The sequence below is a fragment of the Pteronotus mesoamericanus genome, unplaced genomic scaffold, assembly GCF_021234165.1.
Source record: "Pteronotus mesoamericanus isolate MK-2021 breed Mesoamerican mustached bat unplaced genomic scaffold, CSHL_Meso_final contig_657, whole genome shotgun sequence".
Classification (NCBI taxonomy): Eukaryota; Metazoa; Chordata; class Mammalia; order Chiroptera; family Mormoopidae; genus Pteronotus; species Pteronotus mesoamericanus.
In genome coordinates this window covers 23,179,205-23,203,418 of record NW_026555229.1, presented here as the reverse complement: position 1 = coordinate 23,203,418, position 24,214 = coordinate 23,179,205, and the positions used below count along the sequence as shown (strand labels likewise).

The 24,214-nt window shown below is 51.8% G+C and overlaps 1 protein-coding gene across 1 annotated transcript in view; it reads right to left on the bottom strand.

Moving 5' to 3' along the window:
* DOCK1 (dedicator of cytokinesis 1) overlaps nt 1-24,214 on the bottom strand; it is a 383,329-nt gene that overhangs the window by 312,039 nt on the left and 47,076 nt on the right. The window contains exons 3-12 of the mRNA XM_054581689.1: nt 21,801-21,841; nt 19,502-19,557; nt 15,925-16,021; nt 13,436-13,584; nt 9,736-9,871; nt 8,715-8,872; nt 7,460-7,541; nt 6,889-7,024; nt 4,053-4,125; nt 820-962 (exon numbers count right to left, since the gene is read on the bottom strand). Of these exons, the coding sequence (XP_054437664.1) occupies nt 820-962; nt 4,053-4,125; nt 6,889-7,024; nt 7,460-7,541; nt 8,715-8,872; nt 9,736-9,871; nt 13,436-13,584; nt 15,925-16,021; nt 19,502-19,557; nt 21,801-21,841 (1,071 nt within the window). The remainder of the gene's footprint in view (nt 1-819; nt 963-4,052; nt 4,126-6,888; nt 7,025-7,459; nt 7,542-8,714; nt 8,873-9,735; nt 9,872-13,435; nt 13,585-15,924; nt 16,022-19,501; nt 19,558-21,800; nt 21,842-24,214) is intronic.

The window sequence follows — 24,214 nt, the reverse complement described above, 5'->3', positions numbered from 1 at the left end:
GTAAACAGTTGTTTTCTGGCCACTTCTGGTCGCCCAAGTGCCAGCTGTCACCAGCCGGAGGTGATTGATTCATTGCTTCTGCCAACAGAAGGTCAGCTGTTTGGGAGCTTGTCAGCAGGGATTAAAAGTGATGAGTGTTGGACGGGGCGCGGGGGAGGAGAGCTCCGCTGGGCGACAGAAAGGAAGGGGATTGAGGGCAGAGTGGAGCCGCCTGCTCAGGGGACGGGAGGGACTGTCCCAGGAAGAACGTGGCGGCGATTGGGACGACGCGGGCAAGGAAACCTGGGAGGAGAGCAAGGGTGGAGGCGGGTTATGTCAACTGTCTCATGTTTCTCTAAACAGCAAGGTGACAAAACAGCCAGGAGATGGTCCCTGTCTGCTCTTGGGAAGTCATTCAAACGTTTTAAAAAAGGCCTAGAATGAAAGGAGGTCGCTGGCAAAGCCTGAGGAAGGCAAGCACACGAGCTGCTTCCAGACTCATCAACTCTAGTTTCCACACATTTCATTGTATGCCGTCCCGTCCTCTCCTCACACGCAGGAGGCTGGCTCTCAGCAGGGCTTGCAAACGTGATCGGCAAGAAAACCCTCACAACGCCGTACACGAGGCTCACAGGCACACACGCCATCCAAGACTGCCGCGCCCCCCCCATCCTCTTCCTCATCACCATCCTCGCCACCGTCACCCTCACCATCCTCCTCCTCTTCCCCTCCTCCTCACCACCACCGACGATCGTCATCAAACTAAAAGGCAAACCACGCAGCACTGCCCCCAGTTCATGTAAGTGGACATTTAGACAAACAAAACCATAGAATACGTACCCTGGCCCTTGTGGTTGACTTCTTTGGCAGCAATGACTTTGTTTATAACAGTCTGGAGGAAGTCATTCTCCCCTGCCACCCTGGGTGAAAAACGGGATGACATGTTCAGCGGCTTGTGTCGAATGGCGTCGTCCAACGCGAGCCTGGAGGGCACGGGACGACCAAGACCACAGGAGACAAGGGGGCACAGAGACCCAGAGGTCACGGTAACAAGGGAACACAAGAGAGCATCGTCACCGAGTGTGAGAGAGTCATCATGAGTCAACGCACGACAAAGGACAGGATAGGTGACAAGAGAGACAGGGAAGAGCATTGATCAGGAAAATGCTGAACCACACAAGAAAAGTAAAGCAAACACGGTCGACCCTATCCCCACGAAATAAACGGGCACCAGACCTACACTCCATTTCTGCTCGGCAACAAAAAAAGTGAGCTAATCTGAAAGTATGTGCTTGGACGGCATCTAATCCCCAGGACTATTTATAAACTTTTCTTCAATATCAGTAATTCCAAACCACAGCATAGGTCCAGGGGCAAGATGCAGGAAGGGAAAAAAGAAAATCAAGACAAAAAAAAAAATCCCTCCCACTTAATATCTCAGGAAGCTTGGGTGGTAACCACTCTGCTCCAACAGACTATGTACTACTCAACGTGGCCTGAAATACTTAGATGTGAAAAGAACGGCATAGTCTTTGGAAAATACAACCACCATCTCTGGAAAGTGAAACTGACACAATTATGAATGTGATCATCCACGTTTCCGGGGCTCATGAATCAGGAAGCTTTACTAGAAGCTGCACTAGACAAGAGAATAAATACAAACAAGGCAACATGTGCAGAGAAATGCCGTGTAGCACAGCAAAGGACAATATGCAATGAGCAAGAAAATATACGTCATGCACATACTGTTTAAAATCATTTTCAGAACCAACGACAGGCGTTATTCATCACTTGAGTCCCCATTACTCAAGAGAGCTGAGGATGGTCTTAATTTACTTCCCCAAGTTCAAAGACAGAGAGAGAGAGATGAAGGCTGTGCCTCCCTTCCCTAAAACTTGCCCTGGAATATAATAAATCAGTTTTAATGGAGCAAAAAACGGTTTCATTAGCATGGCATTTCCCAGAGAACTGGTTTCATTGCTTATTTTGCTGTTAAAACTGTGCTGCTCTTTTGTTTCTAACGCTGCAAATATCAATCTGTGTATTAGTCTTCCTTTAATGGAGCAAGGAGTTGCAAATTGCAGTAAGAGTTGAACATGTAATAATAGTTTTTAAAGCGGATATTTTGCTAAAAGACTGAAAAAGATGGTGGCAATGCGCCATCTCAAATCACTCGCAGCTTGTCCTAGGGACATTTATGTCACTGGACCTAAAACTGAACTAAGAATCCCCTTCCCTCGTCCAACAATAACCCAAGTTTCTTTGTTTTTCCCCCTTGGCTTTTCCCGGAAGACACCGGCAGGCAAAGCGGTCATTTCAACTTGGTGCTACGTGAGGGCCTCAGCACTCTCGAAGGTCTCTCACACACAGGAGTGTTCAAGAGAACTGGGTTATGTTATTCCTCGTGGGCAAAGGGAGCCACTAAATGGTATCATGTTATAAAGGTGTATTTTATATTTCGCCTCAGTATCTGCCCATGTTTTGAAATGATGTTCCCCCTGTTTACTGGGGAAGCTTCCAGGTTCTGCAGAACTGGCTTCCTCTGCAACTCTCTGCGCTAGGTGTGACCGTGAAGCAGCCCCACCCAACAGAATGCGTGGTGAGCGTGGAAACGGCCTGTATCAGCGCTGGCTGACACGATGGCCTTTAGCTGTGCGTGGTACTCAACACCTCAAGAGGGGCGAGTGTGCTAAATATTTAATTGTATTGAATTATTTATTCACTGAAATAGCCCCAGGTGGCTGGGGTTCCCGTACGAACAGAAAAATAAGCCTGCAGCATCGCCGGCACGGGAGGCTTTGCCCCCAGCCGTGTGCGGGGGCGTGTGCACCGGGCGCTTCCAGCTCGGTGACACAGGACTTTCCGGAGCTCTCGTGCCTGAAAGACTGCGCAGCTGCTGCTGAGCCGGGCTTCAGGGTGCTCTCTGACCAGACCACCTGCCTCCAAAGCAAAGCCCTTTCCTGTCACCTAGGAGACGTGGGCAGCCCCGGGCTGGCTCGACTGGTCCATCAAGCAAAGGGGAGCGCACCCCACCTCCTGCCCAGCCCGCCCTCCGCCAGGACGGGACTCCTTCAGCCACCCCTGGGCATCACAGGCCGCCAGCCCCCCTCGGCCGACATGGGAAAGCAATGTAAAATTTCTACAATAAAATCTGTTTCAAGTCTGAGACCACTAGAGCCAAAACAGAAATGAGGAGAGAAGAGAGAACGCAGGGCAGGCGCCTGGACAGGCCGTCCTAACTCACCTGCCACGTGTTCTGCTACGATTGCCTGGCTGGGAGCTCTCTCTGACAAGGGGCCTGGCCCCTTCCACCTCCTCCTCCTCCTCCTCCTCCTCCTGCCGCCTGCCCGAGGTGCAGCAGCGCCGCCCGCCCCCCGCCTCGCACCTCCCTCTAGAGACCCTCTTGCTTTAATCTCCAGGGAAATAAGGCCCGTTCTCACGGCCTGTTCCACGGGATCTACCTTCCCATCGGAGCATCCATTTAACGGATCTCCTCTGAATCCTGAATGCTGTGTGGGCTCCCCACACCTCCCTACAGCCTGCGTGCCTGGACTAGACAAATCCTCCCTCGCCGACTACAGACCCAGTCCACTCTCAGCAACAGCCACGGCAGAAAAAGCAGCAGCCGGCGTGCTGGCTTGAAAGTACTATCTCTCGCTTTACAAAAGAATTCATCATTATTTTTGGGGGTTTGCTACGTTAAAAGCTGCAACCTCCTGTGATAAATTGGAAAGTACTGTATTTTGAAAACGCGAATCGCTTCTAGAATAAATCAATTATGTAAAGAAACATTCACGTTCAGAGCAGAATTGTAATTCTGCGTGCCCAGCGTGACAAGGAGATTCTGGGGTCACACTTAGAATATTCTACTAGCAAGACCAAACTTGAACCCAGGATTCTTTTGTGCTACGAAAATCTCATGTGCTACAGTGACCACACTGATTTTTCATTATTTTAAAATAATCTATCCCTATTTATGCTGAATTTATAAACTTCATTTATGTAGCTAACTGTTACAAACATACGTTTTCTACGTTGTGTCTGGTTAAGTACTTGGGCTGCTCCATACTTACGGCTGAAAGGGAATGAAATGCTGTTTATCTTCATCGTCTACTTTTCCATTTATTATGTCTGTTACATCCATCACTGGGGACAAGAAAAGAACAAAGACTGTTTTGTTTAAATGCTACAATCAGAGAAAACAAACAAACAAAGGAACTTCAGAATGCCTTCTGCCAAACAACAGCAGGAACTGCGCGGCGGGGTTTTCTTATATTCAAGTAAATTATTCCCCCGTTTGAAAGACAGGTTCGCGCCCCTGAAAACCCTGGCCCAGATGCGGCTGGGGCTCGGACGGCTGAGTGCCATTCAATCACCTGATACATCCCTTTGCCTCTTATCCAACGGGCCCCCTGGAGCTGCACTTTCCAAGAGAACGTCCTGTGATGATGTAAAGTTCTAGAACAGTGAGCACCTAAAATGTGGCAAGTGTGAGGGAGGAACTGAATCCTTACTTGGATTTCACGTGCCTTTGAGCGCATGTGGCTACTTTGCCAAGTGTGGCTGTAGTGGCAGATACTAAGGAACCAACGCTGTTCAGCCACGGTCTTTGTTGTCTGCTGAGGTAGGCAAGTAAGGTCAATAGTTGTGTACCTACGGAGGGGTCAGTCAGTCCTGTGATGGAAAGGTTCGAAGACCACGGGGCACGGAGGAGGGGTCCCTAAGCCAGCCTGTGTTAGCAGTGGGGCTCACAGAAAACGTCTCATAGGAGAGGATGCTTTGGATTGACCTTTTTCTTTATAAAAAACATTGCATTAAATGCACAGATTATCATGCAGTTCAATGAAGTTTGAAAAATGCATATATCCATGTAAACACCACCCCAATCAAATATAAATCATTTTCATCACACACACAAAAACACGTGCCACCTGTGAAAGCTGAAAGGTTCTCATCTGAATCAAAAGGAAGGGTAGGCTGACCACTTTACTGGTCCCCTAGTAAAACCCAAGAATTTACTGCACCAGGGGGGGAAAGAGGCCGGACTTACACACACCACCAAAGATCTCTCCTAGGTCTTCATCTAAGGGAAGCCCAACACACCTGCGGTAAAAATGAAACTATTCCTTCAAAGCCACCAGAGACGGGAAAGAGAAAAGGGAGTCCTGAAAAATAACAAGTTGTTTCCATTCTAATATCAGATTACACATAAAAAAAACTACAAGGTCTGGAAAGGAGCGGTGGGATGTTAAAGTACACACTCAAGAAATACGGAAAGAAAACGTGAAAGAACTTCCTGAGCTCTGAAGGCAGCCCCTCCCCGGCAGAACCGCGCTCCCGGGTGGCGAGCTCGGTGGCAGACCCACGCGGGAGCCTGTGAGGGCGCACCGGCAAAGTGATGCCCGTGCTTCTTCCTCCTCCGCCTACATCACCGTTAGTATTGACTGTATTTTGCCGTGTATAATGCTCACTTTTTTGTCCAGATTTTTGAGGGAAAAATGAGGATGTGCATTATACGTGGGTAGTACCTGAAAATCTTGTACCTGTTCTTGTGTTTTGTAATTATTTGTTACACAAGATTTCCTGTACCATAATATGGTCAAAAATAAATGCTAATATTCCTTTATAATACAAAAGGCAACTAAATGTAAATAAATAAAAAACTGAATTGAAAAATTAAAACAAACAGCTTTTTCCTGAAAGCTTGGGCCAAAATGTGGGTGTGCATTATACATGGGATCACATTATACACAGCAAAATACCTTATGATGAAATCCTTATGACGTAGTGAATCATTTATTTAAAGGATTGGCTATGGTTTTCCAGAAAAATCCAGGCAGAGCACAGAGGACTTTCTGGCCAGTGAAAACTCTGTATGATACTGTAACGGGGAATGTAAGTCACTATACGTTTATCAAAACCCACAGGACGGGCAACCGAGAGCGAGCCCGAATGTAACCTGCGGACCCTGGGTGACAACGACGCGCCCATGCTGGTACGTCAGCTGTAACATTCGCGTCATCCGGTCGGGGCTGCAGGCAGCGGGGGACCCTCTGCCCGCAGATACAGGGGGTAGGTAGAAACGCTCGGAAATCTCGGGAATTTCTGCTGAACTTTGCTATGAACCTAAAACTGCTCTAAAAACAAAGTCTGTTTAAAAGTAATTAAAAACAAAACTAGGCCCTGAGTCTCCTGGCCGTGCAGGCGAAGAGCGCCTTCCACTGCTGTTCATCTGAGACCTCCCGCTGCGGATGAGAAAGAAGGAACTGTCCCCACAGCCACGGTAAATGCCGGAACTCCCGAGGCTCACCCACAGGGCCGGGGCGGAAGAGGGCTGTGCGAGGAAAGCCCATGGCCACCATCAAACACGGAGAGAAGCGCACCTCCCAAGAGGCGACACGTGAGTGGCACAGGAAGTCAATCAATGAGAGCTTCTGGGGACACAGTCTGCTCTCCCCCACAGGGATTACTCTTTCCTCCTTTATTCTGGTTCGTCACCCAACAAAACAAAAACAGGACAAATACGGAGACTGAACCCCCGTGTGTTAAGAAAACTGTGTCCTCCTCCTGTTTGTGGACCACATGATGCAAATTCGCCCCTAAATCAGCCCGTCACCAAGCCCAGAAGGCCTGACCGCGGCCAGTGGCAGGCTTCCCGCTGGGCGGAGAACGTGGGTCAGGAACCCCCGGCCCGGGAGAGGGGACCGCGTGAAAACCCGCTACGTGATGCACCTCTGAGACTCAGGCAGCCTCCTGAGCAGCGCCCGGGCTGGAAACCACCCACGAGGGAACTGACAGACTTTTCTCTCTGCCACAGAAACGCTGACAAATCAAGATTCAGCAGCCGCTCTGCTCGGGCTAAAGGACATGACCTTGAAAAACCCGCCAGGAAAAGGAGACATGGGTTACCGGCCACTCCGAAAGGCCGCCGCAGGCCCGAGGTCAGCTTCCGCGTGTTGTTGTCCCGCAACTCCATGCGACCCACTCGAACAATCTGACAGACGAAGCTGATTTTCTCCCTTTTCAAGTCTTTGCTCCCGAGGTCCTAGAAATGAGAATTTCCATTAATTATTTTGGAGCACCATTACTCGATGCAGGTTCCCTTGAAACAGACAGTAAAGAGAGGAGCAGAGACTCATTTCTCTGACCCGTTTTTAGCATATTAGTAAGGTGGTCATAGGACAAAAAGGAACTGGATAATAGTCAATTAGCATTAAGTGAACCTAAGATACAAATTTAAGAGATGTATTTGTTCACGGGAATGCGGCAAAAATCATTGTCTGGGGATTCTAAGGGAAGCCAGAGACACGGAAGAATTCTGGGCAGCATGTTGTTATTACAAAATGACCATGTCAGACAGGCGCCCCAGGAACCCACCCTCTCAAGTGTGGTGAGAGGTCCGGTGAGGGGAGGGGAGGCTCATTAAAAACTGTCATTAGAAAGGTGAGCGATCCTATTCCACCCCTTTGGGCGCACTTACAGTAAACACAGCTCGCAAGTTATGCAATCGGTCTATGTCTTTCGGCAACCCTGAACTGGACCAGCGAACCAGGTAGTTTTCACTTGAAAGAGAGAGAGAGAGAAGCACATTCATTTCCCCACTCCCACGGGACCCCCAGCAGACATCCGCACGGACGAACAGTGAACACCGCCGCGGCCGGCCACACAAGCTCAGTACCGTCCGCAACCCAAGCACAGCCGCTCCTGCCCGGACAGGGAGACCGGCTCAGGCCCATGCGAAGTGGCCTTCGGGACCTGCCTGGACAGAGCTCTTGCGAGGTTTCAATTTCAGGTGTCCAGGGTTATAATTACAACGGCAGGATCTGAAAATGGCATTTCAACAGTGATTGTTTCTAAAGCCTATTTGTCGGCTGTAGTCTAAACTTCACCATTCATTCATTTACAATATAACATAAACACTGCCTATTTCAGAGCCCGACAAACCAAACAGGACCTCAAATACAAACAAAGTCCTATGTCAAGAAGAAATAAAGTCCTAATCAAAAGTGAGAAAGAAATTCACCCACTCGTTCTGTTTCCTGTCGTATACATCACTTTTTAAGTTTAAATGTTGAGGAATACAAGCGAAGATACTGCAGTTTTACACACACACGCACACACACACACACACACACACACACTTCGCACATAATTTAAACCACTGTCTTTCCATCCGGACAAAGAGAAAGTCATACTGAAGGACAGGAGCTAGACGTGGGGAAGAGGCTACCTCATCAGAAACAACAGACAGGATTCCACATTTTATTCAACGGGTATTAACTGAGAGCGCAGACGGGGCAGGCACCGGGCTAGACACCGGATGGTGGTCAACTGTCTTGAAGAAGCCATATGAGGTCAAGGTCCAAAAGTGACACTCACAGAGAACAGAAGTTCAAAGAAGCTAGATTAAGAGAAGAGTGAGATTTGAGGATCTGGATATACAAAATCCTAGGAACACAGGAAACAAAGTATCGCTTCAGTCTTTACTGGCTCCATCCTTAAAACTCTCCAGTCCAATGTCTCTGTACCCGAGAAAGCTGACCCTGGCCCAGAGCCCGAGCTACTGCCACCACACTGTCCCGACAGAGCCCCGGCCCAGCGGCGTGGGGGGAGAGTGGCCAGTGGGTCCTCCCCAAGAGGCCCTCCGCAGGGGTGAGACTTTGTGACGGCTCTGATGCCACTGTCCCAGCACCCACCAAGGCGGACAGGCGGCAGCTGGGGAATGCGTCACTGACCTGATGAACTTGGACTCCATGGGGTCATAGAGAGACATGAGCACTTCCGCGTCTTCTCCGATTTTACAGACCACGTTTTTGAGGTTGACAAACAAGGCCAGAGAAGGGGTGGCGGCGAATCTAGCTTGTCTGCTGATGTCTATGTTCTGCTTTTGAGACTGTGAGTAGAAGTACAGTAGAAAGTTGGCATTAGCAACCCTCATCGCTAACCCTTGCTTTTTTTTACTCCCTACGGAACAGAAAGGCGTGCGTCACCCGTTGGCACAACACCGCAAAGCCACTCATGCAGTCTCTTCTTTGTGCCACTTCAAGGTCTCAAACATGCATGCAGCCAACTGGAAATAAGAGTGCCCTTTGCGATGGCCACACCCGCCCCGGCACATGGTGAGTATTTGCTTCAGAGCTGCACCACGCTCAGGGGTCCAACCGATGAACCAGAACGGTGATTACGTGTGGAGCCGTTGTTTAATGTTGTTTCTCCCATGAGACCAATAAACCCTTTGAGGGCACCTCTGTCTTCCTCACCATTATGTCCTCAGCACCCAGCACATAGCAGGTGCTCAATACGGGCTGAACGAATGGGTGACAAATCAGTGCCTCAATCTCTGAATATCTGCTATGGACAAGATACCATGAAAGACCACAGAAGGCGAAAAAGGTCACTAAGACGTGTCCCCTGCCCTCACTGAGCTTAAGACGATGTCGCCCCCTACCTACGTCAAAGAGGACGCACAGAATTACGTGTCATTTCCCATGAGATGAGGACACTAAGTCAATGCCAGCAAAATCCCACCCCCTGACATCCCCACTCTCCCCAAGGGATGAAACCCTTCCGGGTCATCAGCGACGGGAGGTGACACCAGGCCCCGCGCCCCGCATCACTCTGTGCGATGTGCCGGGCAGCGGTACCCATGTCTTAGTGCAGGTTCTGGCTTCCCGGATGTTGGGCAAGTGCTGAAACCGGCCACAGGGAAAGCACCCAGAAGGGAACGGCACCGTCAGCGCAGACAGCTGAGCTTACCTTCTCCTCCTGTAGCCTCTCCTCCACCTGCTTCGAAGCCACTTCATGCGCCCTGAACAGACTAATCGTGCTGGTCAGCTCTGGATCCAGGATGTTCCCATCTTCATCTCTCACCACCAAGTCCAAGTCGAGAATTCTAGAATGACAAGGATTCAGACCTTTGGGGACACGAGCCAAGGGCCTTGAATTTTCTAAGGCAACTTCAGTCCCAGCAACGGAGCAGAGGAAAACGTCAGAGAAAGTTGGGGTTACCCACAAATACTTAGGGGGCATAATTCTGCAAGGTCACGCTCCTGAACTGAAAACATATCGCCTTGGAATTTAAAAAAAACAAAACAAAACAAAAAACACAGAAACTTCCATTGCCAGAGTGACTCTGTCTTACAATGAGAAATTTCACGGATCTATAAAGTCCAAGAGAAAAGTATGTTATTAATTACTATGCGAACAGTATGAATAGTTTAAAGCACACACATGCTATATATAGTCTGGTAGGTTCCACCACACAGCTTTCCCTCTACGTAGAGTCAATTCTAATCCCTAAATTAGCCCATCAGAAGATTTTCAACAAAGATGTTCTATTGTGTTTCCACACCAAACATACAGACGTTATCCCCAGTAATGCTAAGCAACTTCCTGGCCAGCTGGTTAAATACAGTGGCCAACTTAAATCAGGAGCAGCATCTGGCCAAGAACGCTATCCATCTCTACCTGGAAACATTTGTTGGCAACATTCTCTCCGATTCCCCAAATCCGACCAAACTGGTGATTTTTACCGCAATTATTATTTAAGGAAAAGCAAAAGCAATTATCTAAAGAAAGGAAACCCAGAGCTGGGCTACAGTGTGGTGGGTTCTGGTGCTTTCTAATAAGACAGGAAGACCTGGACCACAGATGCCTCACACTTTGCCTTGGGGGTTCTCTGCCTGCTAGTCACAAGCCTGCAAAAGCAGAAAGTTTTAATTTTCGTAACCATGCGACATAGGAAAGTCTGTCTAAAGAGAGATAAATGTCCATTAGAGGGGGCCTTCCGTAGGCACAAGACTGAGAGGACACCTGACTGGGCAGTAAAGACTCCATCCATCCGTGCAAACGCCTGACTTCCCCGAGGGTCACACACCTTCATGCTGGACGTGAGTCCAACAATGGGCCAGACGGGTTTCGTCCTGGAAGTGATGCTGGACCACAGCACCATTTGGGAGGCAACCGTAAAAACCTCATTTTTTCCCTTCAACATCTATTAAGCACATTTGCTGAGGGTGAAACAGGACCAACGGGGCCTGTGAGCAACAGGAGGGTAAACAGGCTTTTAGGCAAGTAATCAGAGGCCTGTCGCCCTGCATGAAATCACCCCGTAGCTGCAGTGATTGCAGGGTGCCTCGAGAGGAAGAGAAAGACATTAAAAAGAAAAAGAAAAAAGGCTTTTAAGCTCTCATTGTCTTTGCAACATGCTTCCCAAATATTACTGCTTCTCCCAGCCCTGAACTGAAGGTGCCCCTGCTGGTGTGGGCGGGGTCAGTTTCGTGTGGGTGGGGTCAATGCTAATGAGGGTGGGGAGCCTTCCATCCAGGTGTGGGTGGAGCTACAAAGCACCTGGCTCAGGACTGGCCAGGAGGTCCTGGCTAATCAAGCTGTCCACACAGCAGTGGTGTCCTGAGGAGCAGACTCAGGCCATGTGCTGACCTGCCGTCTGCAGCCTGCCAGGTACACAGGAGGAACCCTCAAGTCTAAGAAACACCTAGAAGAGCCCAGAGCCTGGATCCTGAGCCCAAGCCCTCTCATGGCAGAACCCAGGCTCTTCCCGGAACCCCACAGGCCACATCACAGGAAGCGGCCCATCCTGGAGCTTCTTCATGCCAACTCCTCTCTGCGCTGCCCTCAGCAGCCAGGGCACGGGGCGCTGGACCCAAGGTGAGCTTCTGCCGTGTGGGCGCACGTCAGCCCAGCGAGAGAGCTGAAGCCAGGAGAGGCTGAGCCCATGGACAGGTACAGCCCCCACAAGGGAAGGAGGGTGGAAGTGCCTGAGAAATCACATGCAAAACTGGGCATGGATTATGTATGTGTGTTTTCCTAGAGCGAGGGTCCTCAGCTTTAACCAAATGACCTTTCTCAAATGTCTCCCAGAAATCTTTTTAAACTCAAACTTGCAACCCTGTGATTTTACCGTGCATTATTTTTTTCTGAAGGAACTAGAAAAATGCGCAGAGCACAGGTCTACAGAGAAATCACAGTGTGCACTTGAGTTCCTTGGGCAAAATACTGTCTTATTAAGGATCATGTTTCCTATCAAAGTAGTAAATTATGTTGGAAGCACTTCCTTCCTTAACCAGATTGTTCCGTAACATAATGCACTTTGATGGTGTCCCGCAGCCAAATGAAGCAGGTGGTTTCTGAACATAAGTTCAAAATACAATAGTTTCATAGAAAATAAAATCAAAGCTCTGAAACTTTGGTTTCTTTAGGCAGGTGGCCATGAAACGGGCTTCACTGTGACACTATCAAATATGCTGGCTCCAGAATCTATGGATTTCTGGGAAAACAAACAAAAATCTTGCCCTGCAGCCTTTCCAATCAAACACGACATGGATGGGACTAATAATGCGGCTTTTAGACACTTTTCACACTTGAAAGTATGAACTACCAGAAAACAAAATGATGTTCTAATTCTGATTCTACAGAAGGGTTCTTTCATTTTCCCTGAATGAGGGGGAAACGGACCTCCGCTCGTCTCTGAGTGCATGTCCCAATGTGAAAATGAGGGGGCTGGGCAACCCCTGAAGTCTCCCAATCCGCTGCCCATCGAGGTCCGACTCTACCTTTAAAACCTGAGATTTCCAGCCAGCGTCCCGGGCAATGGAAATCAGAATTGGAAGACGCGCATCCCGGAGTCTGCACTCTATCAGCTCTCCGAGGGATGGTGATGCAGACCAGCATTTGGGAACCACATGACCAGGTCACTTGCAAGGCTGCCCGCAGCTCTGACTGTCCAAAGCGTCCTTCCATGGGGAACGCGCAGCCTCATTCTGGTCCCAGACCCCGTGGAATCAGGCTGCGGCAGCTCAGTTCCATCCAGGATAAGACAGGAAGCGCTCGTGGCGGGAGAACCCGCCGCCTGGTCAGGGAGGGGGCACACCACGCGAGAGCAGATGGGAAGCGGGGCGGGAGGAGCTGGCTGGAGGTAAGAGCTTGTGCCGATGCTCACACACAAAGGATTCTCTGTTGTTTACCTTAGGCTCAAATTGAGCAGGCTCTATTACTGTTTGCCAAACCTGGTATCCCTACACCAGGGACAAATTTAAAGGGAAGCTTTGGTGTCCATGCCAACTCTGAGAACCTAGGAACCCACGGAAAGAAACCAGGTGCTTGTTACTGTACAAAGCACCCCCATGTCCAGCCTTGAGGTCAAACACTGTGCCCAGAAAAGCAGTCGTTCCTTGTTGGGGACGCCACCGTGGGAAGGCCAGGCTGCCCTACCCCCGGGCTCTTAGAAAGAACAGGTTTCTACAACAACTCAGAAAACTCCTGGTTTTCGGGAGGTAATAGAAAATATCGCATCCTTTTCAAAATGAAAACCATGCCACCATTTGGATGTTAGAAGTGTGGTTTTATGATAAAATATGATGTTAGGCTCCTCAAGGCCTACACCGATGTTATTACACCGAATAATTTAAGCATGAAATCATCTCTCAAATAAACAAACCTGTTTCCGTAATCAATTTTGGCAGTGACCTTCTTCTTCAGCTCCTTGAGCTCATCCTGCGGCAGAGTTCCAGACAGGATTTGCGATCGCCACTCAATGAGGTCGTAGATCATGTGCCGTACGCTCTGAAACATCTCCCTGTTATCGTGCTGCGTGGGGGGGATAGAGAAGTCCGTTTCAACACTTTCGGTATAAAACAGCATTTTGGATTTGTTTTTTTCAGCTACACATGCTTTACATGATAGGGTGCAATTCCTGTCACATTACAAGATGTTGCTAGCATGCAACTGGAACATGTTCTGTGGAACTTGGTTGCTATCAGACACTAGAAGATGAGAAGGCTAAAAAGTAAAGCGCGAACCTCAATACTCCATCCAGCATTCCAGACTACGGACTGCTGAATGCAGAGGCTGACCAGAGCCTCAAAGACAGCCGTCTGGAGTGACTGGCCCCAGAGGGCCGACCACGGACTCTCCCTCGGAGTCCGTTGGAGCCTTCAGGCCTCGCCTACCCAGCCTTCAGAGTCGCTGCACACACGGAGAAGCCAGGCCCCGAGGCCTCACTGCCCCCCGTGCTGGAGAGGACACAGCAGCGGACCCCGCCGCCGGCACACGGGGAGCCACGCAGCACGCACAGAGAGGCTCCTAGAGGACACCGGAGCCGAATCTACATGCTCTGGGTGTACTGAGGCCAAAAGGGAAATGCAGGTAAGATGCAAGGTTCACACTTCTTACCGCTTTCTACCTATTTCAAGGGCATTGACGGAAGAAAGAAAAGCAACAGTTTTGCAACTGCAAGAGGACAATTCATCAAGGAAATTAGGAATGATCCGAAGGAAAAATAACCCAGTGAACGGTTCTCTCTGTGACAAGAAATCTCGGTGAAAACTGAGTTGGTAAAATCCTCAACATATGGTCCCTCTAAAAAATTAAAATGTGCCGACTGCTCCTTGTTAAAATAACATCTCCTCTATATGGCTGAACATCACACTCCACCATTTCTAGTATTTGACCTTCTTTCCGGGAATCTGTAAAAATCCTCTCTACCACTCCGTCATACAACGCCCTAACAGACCATCTCACATCCCACCGACTCATCTTTATAGTATTACCCTCATTTTAATTTATTAAATGAAAATCAATGGCTTATTGAAAAATTATTTCCCTCTTACTAATTCTCCTTGCTCATTTTTCTAAAGCCTTATCAAATATCTAAAATCCTTAATATTTTGCTAACTTGTTTACAGCAGAGTAAAAACAAAATAACAACAAAAACCATATATAAAAATATTCTACACATTTCTCTTTGGCTTTGCACAAATCCAATCATGTAAGCCCATAAAAGGCAAATATAAATTTTGAAGAAGGAGACCAAGGGGTTAGTAGGAATGCTTGCTTCGGGCTACATGGCTAAAACCCAGCCCACTAACGTATTAGCATCAACTCCTGTTTGTTTTGCTGCCATATTTTTTGTTTAAAAATCGCTAAGTCGAACATGAAACACCGACTACAAAACTGCTCAGATTTACACAAAGCATTCATAGCTGCTAACTTCACGCTTTTAGGTTTTGGAGAACATTTGATGAACAATTACTGCAACTGCTTATTACTGTGCATTTATAGGAAACCACTGTATGATTAAAAACAGCAAGCTGCCCAGAGCGCAGCTGCGGGACTTCAGGAAGTTTTCTATGTTCTGGAGAAACTGAGCATTGACTGGCCCGCACAGCCGGGCGTCTGCAGGGACGGCATTAGCATATGAGAAGAAATCAACTGTTCCAATAGAAACGCAGGCAAACAAAAGGTAATCTTCTGCAAATATGAATTTATGTGCAAGGACAGGCACTGGGGGACTATGAAATGGAAGAGGTCACAGCCACCACCTCTCAGAAGGAACAAGACTCCGTCCACAACCAGCGGAACCAGGCAGCGGCACACAAGTCACAGAGGAAGCGATTCCCGCACCTCCAGCAAACACGCTTCCTCCTCTCCAGACGGTTCTGTAGTTCTCAAAAGACAAGGGGCATTACCTACAGGCAGACGTTGGCCAAAATAAACAAACAAGTTGTAATCATCTCCTACCGAATCCATACATGAGCACCTATTACAGTTTAAAAGCAGATTTTTGCTTCCAAGATCAAAATATAAACTTCAAGGGTAGATCCAGGCTGACCGCCGAATCCTGTCTCAGAAACCAAAGCAGCCCGTTCCCTTTCCAGCACAAGGAAGGTAGGAGCCGGGGCCCCGCCCCTTACAGCCCCTCGCTGCTGTGCACAGGCTGCAGCCCAACACTGAGCAGGCCTCAGGGCCCACGGCCCGGGGCGGCGCACAATACCGCGCCGTGTGGCTTTCCTTGCCCTTTCAGAGTACCGCCAGTCCCGGAGGTCCACTCTTGAGGTTCCCAGGGAAAGAAAAGCGCCCACCGAGGCAGGAAAGGTCCAGAAAGAGCACTGTCGGTTTCTCAGCTCCGGGTCGCCTTCCTGCTCTTACCACGTAGAGCTGTCTCCAGATGGCGGACCACTCGCGCAGCGTCGTGGTGACTTCCTGAATGAGCGGGAGGTCGCCCGGGATGACCGTTTCATGTTGCCTGGGGAGGAAGGAGAAGGGCAGCTCAGTTCACGGCTTCCTGCGCCTCTGCGAGGTGCACCCTGCAAATTCCACACCCAGGCCATAGAGGGAAAGCACTTCAGGCGACAGAGAGAAGACACGTCAGCCAGACTGTACCCACACATACACACGCGTGCATCTCCAGGAGCAAAAGGTCGTGTCTGTACAAAGCCTGAGAAGGCTCGTCCGTTGTCCACCTCCCATGCCAAGATAAGACAAAGGCGGCAAATAACAGCCCATTAAAAGTCTCCAGAGCGCGAAGGTCTGGGCAGTGGAAAGCACCTCCCTAATGTGTGAACCCATCTCTCTTACACATGCCATAAATTACAACCAACTGGGGTGGCATTAAAATGCAGGTTTGGGTGAAGACGGCTTTTGCATTTCCATCAGGCATAAAACTCATCAGATGCTAATGCTGAAGCAGTTACCCGTGGCGGACTCGGAGCGAAGTGATTGCGCTCAGTCATCCACAGGGGCTCCCGCGGATCCCGAACCCTGGCCCTCGTCTTTCTCTTTTGTCTCTACCCCAGCACGTTAACCCTTGACTTATTCTCAACTTACTGTCTCGTTTTATCAAATCTACCACTGTTTCCTGGTTGCGCTCTGGGTCGGGCAGTGCGCTCCTCAGGACTCACAATCCAGGGGCTGCGAAAGAGGCTGAGCTTGTGGCTTGTGATGCCAGCCCGCCAGCCCCCCAGCCCCGGGGGTCCTGCAGAGACACAGTGTCCAAATGGATGAGCCTCCCACCAGCATGGGACGTACAGGGGTAGGGAAGAGGTCACACCTGCACGTCCTGGCTTGTGCAGGGCGCAGGCCGGAGTGAGGGCTGAACCTGGCTTCCGCCCCCCAGAGGAAGAGACAACAGAGTCCCAGCGACAAAGCCTGGGGGGAGGTCTGGTCACAGCTCCTGCGGGAGCAGCAGGGACCCAATGTCTGAGGGAGGGGTGCACACAAGACCACCCCCCACAAAACGGCCTGTAGGAGTTAACCTTGGATGGGGTGCCATCGGTGCCCGTGACGAGACGTGACGGTCCAAAGGGCCCTGCCAAGTCTGTGACCGAGTTTCCCCGGGGGCGCTGATGAAAACATGGCACATGACACCCTGTAGGGCCCCTTACAAAGTCTCCAGGGGGCTTTCTCCCCACTCGCGGGACGAGGACATTCGTCAGCACGGGGTGGCTCTCATCTCACAGATCCTGAGTCCCCCGCTGAGCCCAGCAGGCTCTCCCCCCGGCTCTCGCCATGCGGGGGGCCTCCCTGCGAGCGCCGTGCCCGGGTCTCAGGGCCGCATACTTCGCACCTTCTCCTTTCTCATCAGCCTGATCTGTCCCTGGGACTAAGGTGTCAGCTGGCCCTGACGTATTGACCGCGGCTGGGCTGCACCGTCACTGTAGCCACCTTGTCACCTGAGGGGGCCGGCAACACATGCACCCGGCAAAGCCCACCACACAGGCCTTGGGTGAGACCCAGGGGAAGAGCGTCAGGCGGGGCGCCGGACGGATGCAAGGGATGGCGCGCCCAGCCCGTGGCGGCGGCTCAGGTTAGGCGCCGGCTCTACCTGGCGGAGCTAGACCTCGGGGGACAGTCAGGGCTGCACATCCTGATCTGAGCATCCCCCACGGAGAGGGCACAGCACAGAGCCCGTCTCGGAGGCAGGGGCAACAGAGAAGGGGGCCAAGGAGGGCACGCTGAGAGCAGCAGGCACGGGGACAGCACAGGGCAGCAAAGGAGACAGGGAAGGAACGCATCACACAAACAAGGGACTTTAAGTGAAGTGGGCCCAAAGCGCCCAACAGTGCAGGAAAGCTCCAGAAGAGGAAGGCTGAGAAGACATCCCCAGTCTGGAAACCGGGGTGCCCCGGTGACCATGTCAGCATGGGGGAGGGGACAAGTGGGAACCACCTCATTTAGGGGAAAAGAGGCACAGAATGGGTGGCAACCGTCATGTAGTAATGATTTGGGAGGTCTGAGCACAAAGGCAGGCCAGTGTAGAGGGCACAGAGGAGCCACTCAAGAGACATAGGATGCTGACCTTGACCCTTGACCTCAGAGAGCCAGGAGGCAGGCCTGGTGGGACGCAGGCGTGGTCTGCACTGGAAAGGAGGGAGGACCAGGAGAAGCAGAGGAAGGCGGACGGAGGGAAGGAAGGAGGAGGGGGGCAGGAGGCCCTGGGCCGGGAAGGAGGGGAGAGGCAGGTGGGTCCGGGTGGAGGGGAGCCATGGCCCCGGAGGCAGGGCCGCGTAACAGTGCGTAACACTGCGGGGAGCTCGGCCGCGTCCAACGGCGGGGGAGCGGTTTCTACGCCACTTATTTCCCCCGTGCTCCATTCATCGCTCACGCCGGAGCATCTGACACCAGGCCAGGGACAGGAACAAAGTGTCTCTGTCTCGCTGTGCCTGTCCCTCTGTCTGGCAGGGTGTGACCCTATTTACTAAGAATTCAAATGGTCTCTTGTTCACGTCACTATTATGCACCATTATTCTATTTTCCGGATATTCCTTTGCTGTCATCAAAGTGCTTCTTAAAAAAAATTAATCCTCTACAGTCAGCCTTCTACACGGATGCTAATTGAGATCGATGTCAATCCACTGAGCCCATCCTCTATTAAATCATTTCCACAACAGGGTGAAAGTTTCAAAACTTCCCTTTCATCTTCCCTTTTACGATGTTGCGCACAAAACATTTCGTCTGTATCAAAAGGCGCCACGTCCCAGGTCATCCCACGCGCGCGCCCCTCCGCCACTCTCCTCGCCTGAAGGCGGCGTCCTGGAACTCCAGCGCTGCAGCTGGTGCCTTGTGCACATTAAAAGTGCGGCGCTTCGAAAGGCAATTTCGCACTCAGCCAAAGAGGTGTCGTGATGCAGTAATCATATGATTAGTGATTTTATGACTTACATATTTAACTGAGTGCAAAGCCGTCGCTGAGACAAGGAAAACATTTTCATGTGCCTTCTTCCCAGCTCACACCTGGCTCTTCATTCGCCACTCCTGCCTAATGGGTTCCTGCTCTGCAAATGTCCTTTTAACGACCTTATACATCACTTCTAGGACCGCTGAGAAACATACATCACAATTGGACAAAACATAAAGTTTGCTTGTCCCAACTGAACGCCTGTTGTTCGCCCTGAACTCCTGCAAAGCCTTCCAGAAATGGCTTTGGAGCAGGCGGGCCTGCAGCCTCTGCTGGGTGGGGTAGCTCCCCGAGCAAGCCCGGCACCAGGGTGCTTCCCGAAGCCAACGTCAGGTTCGAGGACAAGGGCTGTGGTTGAGCTGACTGAGACTCTTCGAAGGCTCCAAGCCAGGCTGTACGCAACCCTGGATCCCCTCTTCTCTCCCCAGACTCCGGTCACACCTACTCCCCACCCTCCACCCCGCCCTTCCCCGCGATGGTGCCCTCCCCTTGGAAGGGCCGCGAGGCCGAATGCCACATTCTTCATTTTAACATCAAGACCAGACTCACCCTTTTCCTTCAACTATGGCTTCTTTCAGATGAATATATGAAGCAGGAAATATACCCTTCAGGGAGGAAACAAAAAACAGTTTTTATGATCAATATGAATATTGGTTGCCAACTGAACAACTGCCCCCAGAAGGCGGGGGGCCGTGGCTGGGTCTGCACTGAATCCGCAAGGCCTCCGCCGCGCCGCACGCACACACGGCAGAGGAGACGAGTATGAAAGGCGCAGCCCTGCCCGCCGTGCTCCGGGGAGGCTGCGGGCGCCTCGGGAAGCAACAGAAGCTGTCCGATGGCAGAGAAAGAAATTCCAGAGGACTCTCCTCTGCCATCTCCACAGGCCGCACCTCGCTTTCACGTGTGGCCCGGACACAGGCAGAGCAGCGGCCACAGACGCCTGCACTTATTGCGGACGATGGTCCGCGGCAGCCCCCAACCCCAAAATGCTGAAACTATCCCTGAAAGTCAGTTTACACTACTGATCACCACGGGCTCAGTGACCACTGACCTGACCCCCAGAGACTTACCCTGGGAGGTGAGCTTGTCACCAGGACACAATGCTCCTAACACTTTGAGATGTACTATGGGGGGGTCTCACAGAGATCACCTCAAAGCTGTACTTGAGGCCTGGCTAGCGGCCTGAACTGACAAAAATGAGTGAGTTTCGCCCAGTCTGCACGCTGCCGGGGGGCACCCCAGTTTACTGTGCAGGGCACACATGGACCCCACTGCACAGAGTCCGGCGGCAGGCCCTCAGGGACATGCAGGGCCGGGCGCAGCCCAGCCAGTGTCGAGCCAGGAGCTTCGCCCAGCATGCTGGTCCAGCTTCTGACAAGACGGGGACCTCCCTTCCTGGCGGTGGGAGGCAGAGCGGAGCCCCTGAAAGGCAAGGGCCGGGGTCCGGGCAGCGCCTGGGCACTGGGTAGGGCTTCCAGCGTGAGATTCGGGGCATGCAGCCGAGGTCCCCTCGGTGACACCGGTGGCTTTGACATGCGTGCAGTGGGAACAGGGGCTTCTGACTAGGTTTCCCCAGTGTCTGGCCCCCAAGGATTGACACAGGCCATCCAGGCAACCACGGCCACTTACCACGCCGGGGAAGGGCTCAGGCACCAGGATCCCCGAACCGCCTGCCCGTGGGAACGTGGCTGGATTTCACATAAAGAACGAGCACAGAGAGGGTGGGAGTGGGGCAGGAAGACAGGCTAAGCGACAAAGACAACGGTGCACGCTGGCCCACAGTCCGAGGTCTTTATTAATAAAGCCCTCGGATCAAACGCGGGGCTGTATCTACAGGAAGGCGCTCGCAGTTACAAAAGGGGCCATGAGCGTGGACCACCGCTTCCCTGGAAGAACCCTATCCCACCATCCTGCTGGTTTGAATCCGACCTTGACCAAACCTCCCGGCTCCAGGCCACTGGACACAGAGACCTGTGGCTCAGGCCGTGGCCGGCGGGGGAGGCGGGGCACCCTTGCGTGAGCCACCAACTTCAGAAGCCTTAGTTACAGGCTCAGGACCCCAGGAGGGGCCTGGCCCAACAAGGGGGTAATGAGAGGCGAAGCTTGGGAACAGAAGTAAAGTGAACCATCTGTCATGCGTAACTAGATATTAAACATGTATAAGGTGACGTGGACGGCCGAACCACAGCTTAGCATGGGCATTACTTCCACATCCCAAAATGAAACAGAAGAGCCATCATTAGCGGGTGGAGCTAAGAAGGGAAAAGCCACAGCAGAGCTGTGCTCAGGAGTGTCCGCCACAGCGGCCGTGGCGTAATTACGTGCCTCAGCGCGCCAAGGGCCCTGGACAGCGGCAGCCCTCCCCTGCGGGCCGACGCAGACCGCACAGACGCCAGAGCGGAAGGCGCGCGCGGGCCTCGCCCATCTGTTCCTGGTCATCGAGGAGAATATAAAATTGAAAGGCACGGCCAGTTTTTGGGTTTTGTTTTCTGTTTTCTGCAGTCATTATCCCTGCATCGTTCATCTGCACGCCCTGTCCTTAAATGGGGACAAAATTCTACCAGGGAAAGAGGAGGGTTCTGCCTTCCGTGAGCTCAGGTTGACGGCGCATTGCCGCTCAGCAATTCACTCACAGAAATGCCGCTGAAATCGCTACTATTGTCCACCCATTGTTCAGGAGAAAGCAATTCAGGGCGGTCTGCACTTCAGCCCGTATACAGTTTAAATTCAGAGAAAGAGATAAATAAGGAAAACGTGTAGGCACAAATGAGATAGAATTGATTTCCTCTCACAGGGTGATTTATGAAGAGACATGCACTGGGTTTAATAAAAAAAAAAAATGACTTACCTTCTTAGACTTTTTCCTTAAGGTGTAACCTCTGTACCACCCTGAACAAACACAAAGTGGAGACAGTTAGTACAAGGAGACATCGGAGGGTCCTAAGTACACCTTTGTGCAGATCCTGGGGGGTCAGCTTGTCACCAGGACACAGTGCTCTTAACACTTTGAGATACACTATGGGGGTCTTGCGGAGATCACCCCGAAGTTGTACGTGGGGCCTGGCCAGCGGCCTGAACAGGCGCCAGCTCCTTCCCCTCCCTCTGCCACACATGGCTGTGAAGGCATCACTTTAAAGTTAAAAAGCACAAGTCCAAGAGGAGGAGTGTCCTTTGGCCCACTTGTCCCCGAGCTGGCCCCCGAGAATGCGCCCTCCTGTCCCTCCCTCTGCCTGATGTGGACTGGGGTCACTGCCAAGGGCAAACACCAGCACCCTCAGATCATCAAGAGCTGCTGCGTAACAGAAATCCTATTGAGAGCCAACTTCCTCCCGCCTCGGTTCAGAGGAGCCGTGCCCTGGAGCGGCCACGTCTCACAAAGTCCTTCTGTGGCAAAAGCCCGGGACAGGAAACAGCAGCCTGGGACCCCGGGCCCACCTCCTGCCTGGGGGTCCGGCCTAGACCCAAGTTCCCATTCCGTCCTCAGGGAGAGGGAAAGGGGAGCAAGAGCGACAGACAGACGCGCTACAGCTGCTGGCGGGAACCCCACGCTGGGTGGACGAGTCCCAGTCCCTTCCATGACGGACCGGCCATACCTGACCCACCCCAAGCCCCGCTCTTCGGGCTGAGGGCAGACACCGTCCCTGCCAACAGCCACGGCCCCATGGTCCGTCACAGCCTCCCAGCAAGGCCACCACGGCGTGACGTCTGGCAACGTTTCCTCCTCCCAAACACTCTGCAGTCACTTTGGGACGCCTCACTCGGAGACGTGCCCCCAAGGCTCCGTCACATTCCAGCTCTGTCCCCAGGGGCAGAAGGACCAAGCCAGAGAATCGCTGCGCACGCAGGCGACGCACAAGCGGGGCAAGTTCCCACAGAGCAGCCAGAGCTGCCGCGCTTCCAGACGGTCCCCAAAGGTCAACCTCAGAAACCGGGGAGCGGGGATTAGCTCCGGAGCGGAACCTGGGCAGATGCTGCAGCAAGGCAGAACCCCTCTTAAGAAGTGATCATTTTCACAACCGGAGGTGGGGGCACCGGAGAGGGATGGGGTTCACATGAGCGAGGTCCTCAGGGAGGATTAAGCACAGAGATGCTCCTAAGTGTTCAGAACAGGGCGCGCAGATGCCCGGGCGCCTTGCAAAGGAGACCGTGACGTGACCAACTGAGCCCACTGCACTCTTCTGACAAGGGCACCAGAGACCCACTGGGGACACCGCAGGCACAGACTGTCCAGAGCTCAACTGCACGGCTGGAGAGCTACCTCCCAAGAGCCGCGCTGTCCGCATCAGAGGTTCCCCGTGCCGTCCGGACGTGCCTCTGGGACAGTGTTCGCAGACAGTGACAAGAAACGGGGGTGGGGGGTCAGTACGCTCGGGGATTCAAAGCTACAGTTACTCGACGTAACTGGCTGCCTGCTCTCCTGTTATTGTGGTATCGCTTCTGCATTGTCAGTATCAATATGTGCTGTCTTTTCTGAGCCTCACAAGGGATTAGCGTCCTAGGTTATGTAAGGAAATACTGCAAAGTGACAAGAAAAAGAGAGAAACCAAGTGCAACGTAAGCTAAGTTCATACACAGCGCAGAGAAGAGGAAACCTGACAGGTATACACACACATGTGTGAAGAGATGCTCAAACTTAACGATGACCAGAGAAATAAACGTTTAAAACACAATGATCAGCCCTGGCCTGGCGGCTCAGTTGGTTGGAGCATCGTCCCGTGCACCAAAAAAGGCTGTGGTTTCAATCCCTGGTCAGGGTGCCTGCATACAAGAGGCAACTGATCAATGTTTCTCTCTCACATCAATATTTCTTTCTTTCTGTCTCTCTTCCTCTTTCCCCTCCTTTCTCTCTAAAATCAATAAAGCATATCCTTGAATGAGGATTAAAACAATAAAAAAAATAAGGAAATAAAATTAAAAGCACAATGATTAGAGCAGTAGAGATTGTGATGCAATAGGACATGGGCCGCCCCCAGGCACTGTGGGTGGAAGTACAGACTGTGACGCTGCGCGTGGGAGCCGCCGACCTTACTTATCCAAAGTCTGTATCCTGATACCCCACGAAGAGCAACCCCCTCCTGGGAATGCACCCCAAAGGCATGCGCACCCCCACCCGCGCACTGCAGGATGGCCGCGGGGGCGGGGGGCCCACAGCTGTGTGATCCGGCGGGGCGGGACGAGGGGGCACAGGAGCACAGCAGTGTTGGAGGGGAGCAGTCAGCGAGACGTGGGGAGCGCCCACAAAGCAGAGAGAGCCCACAAAGC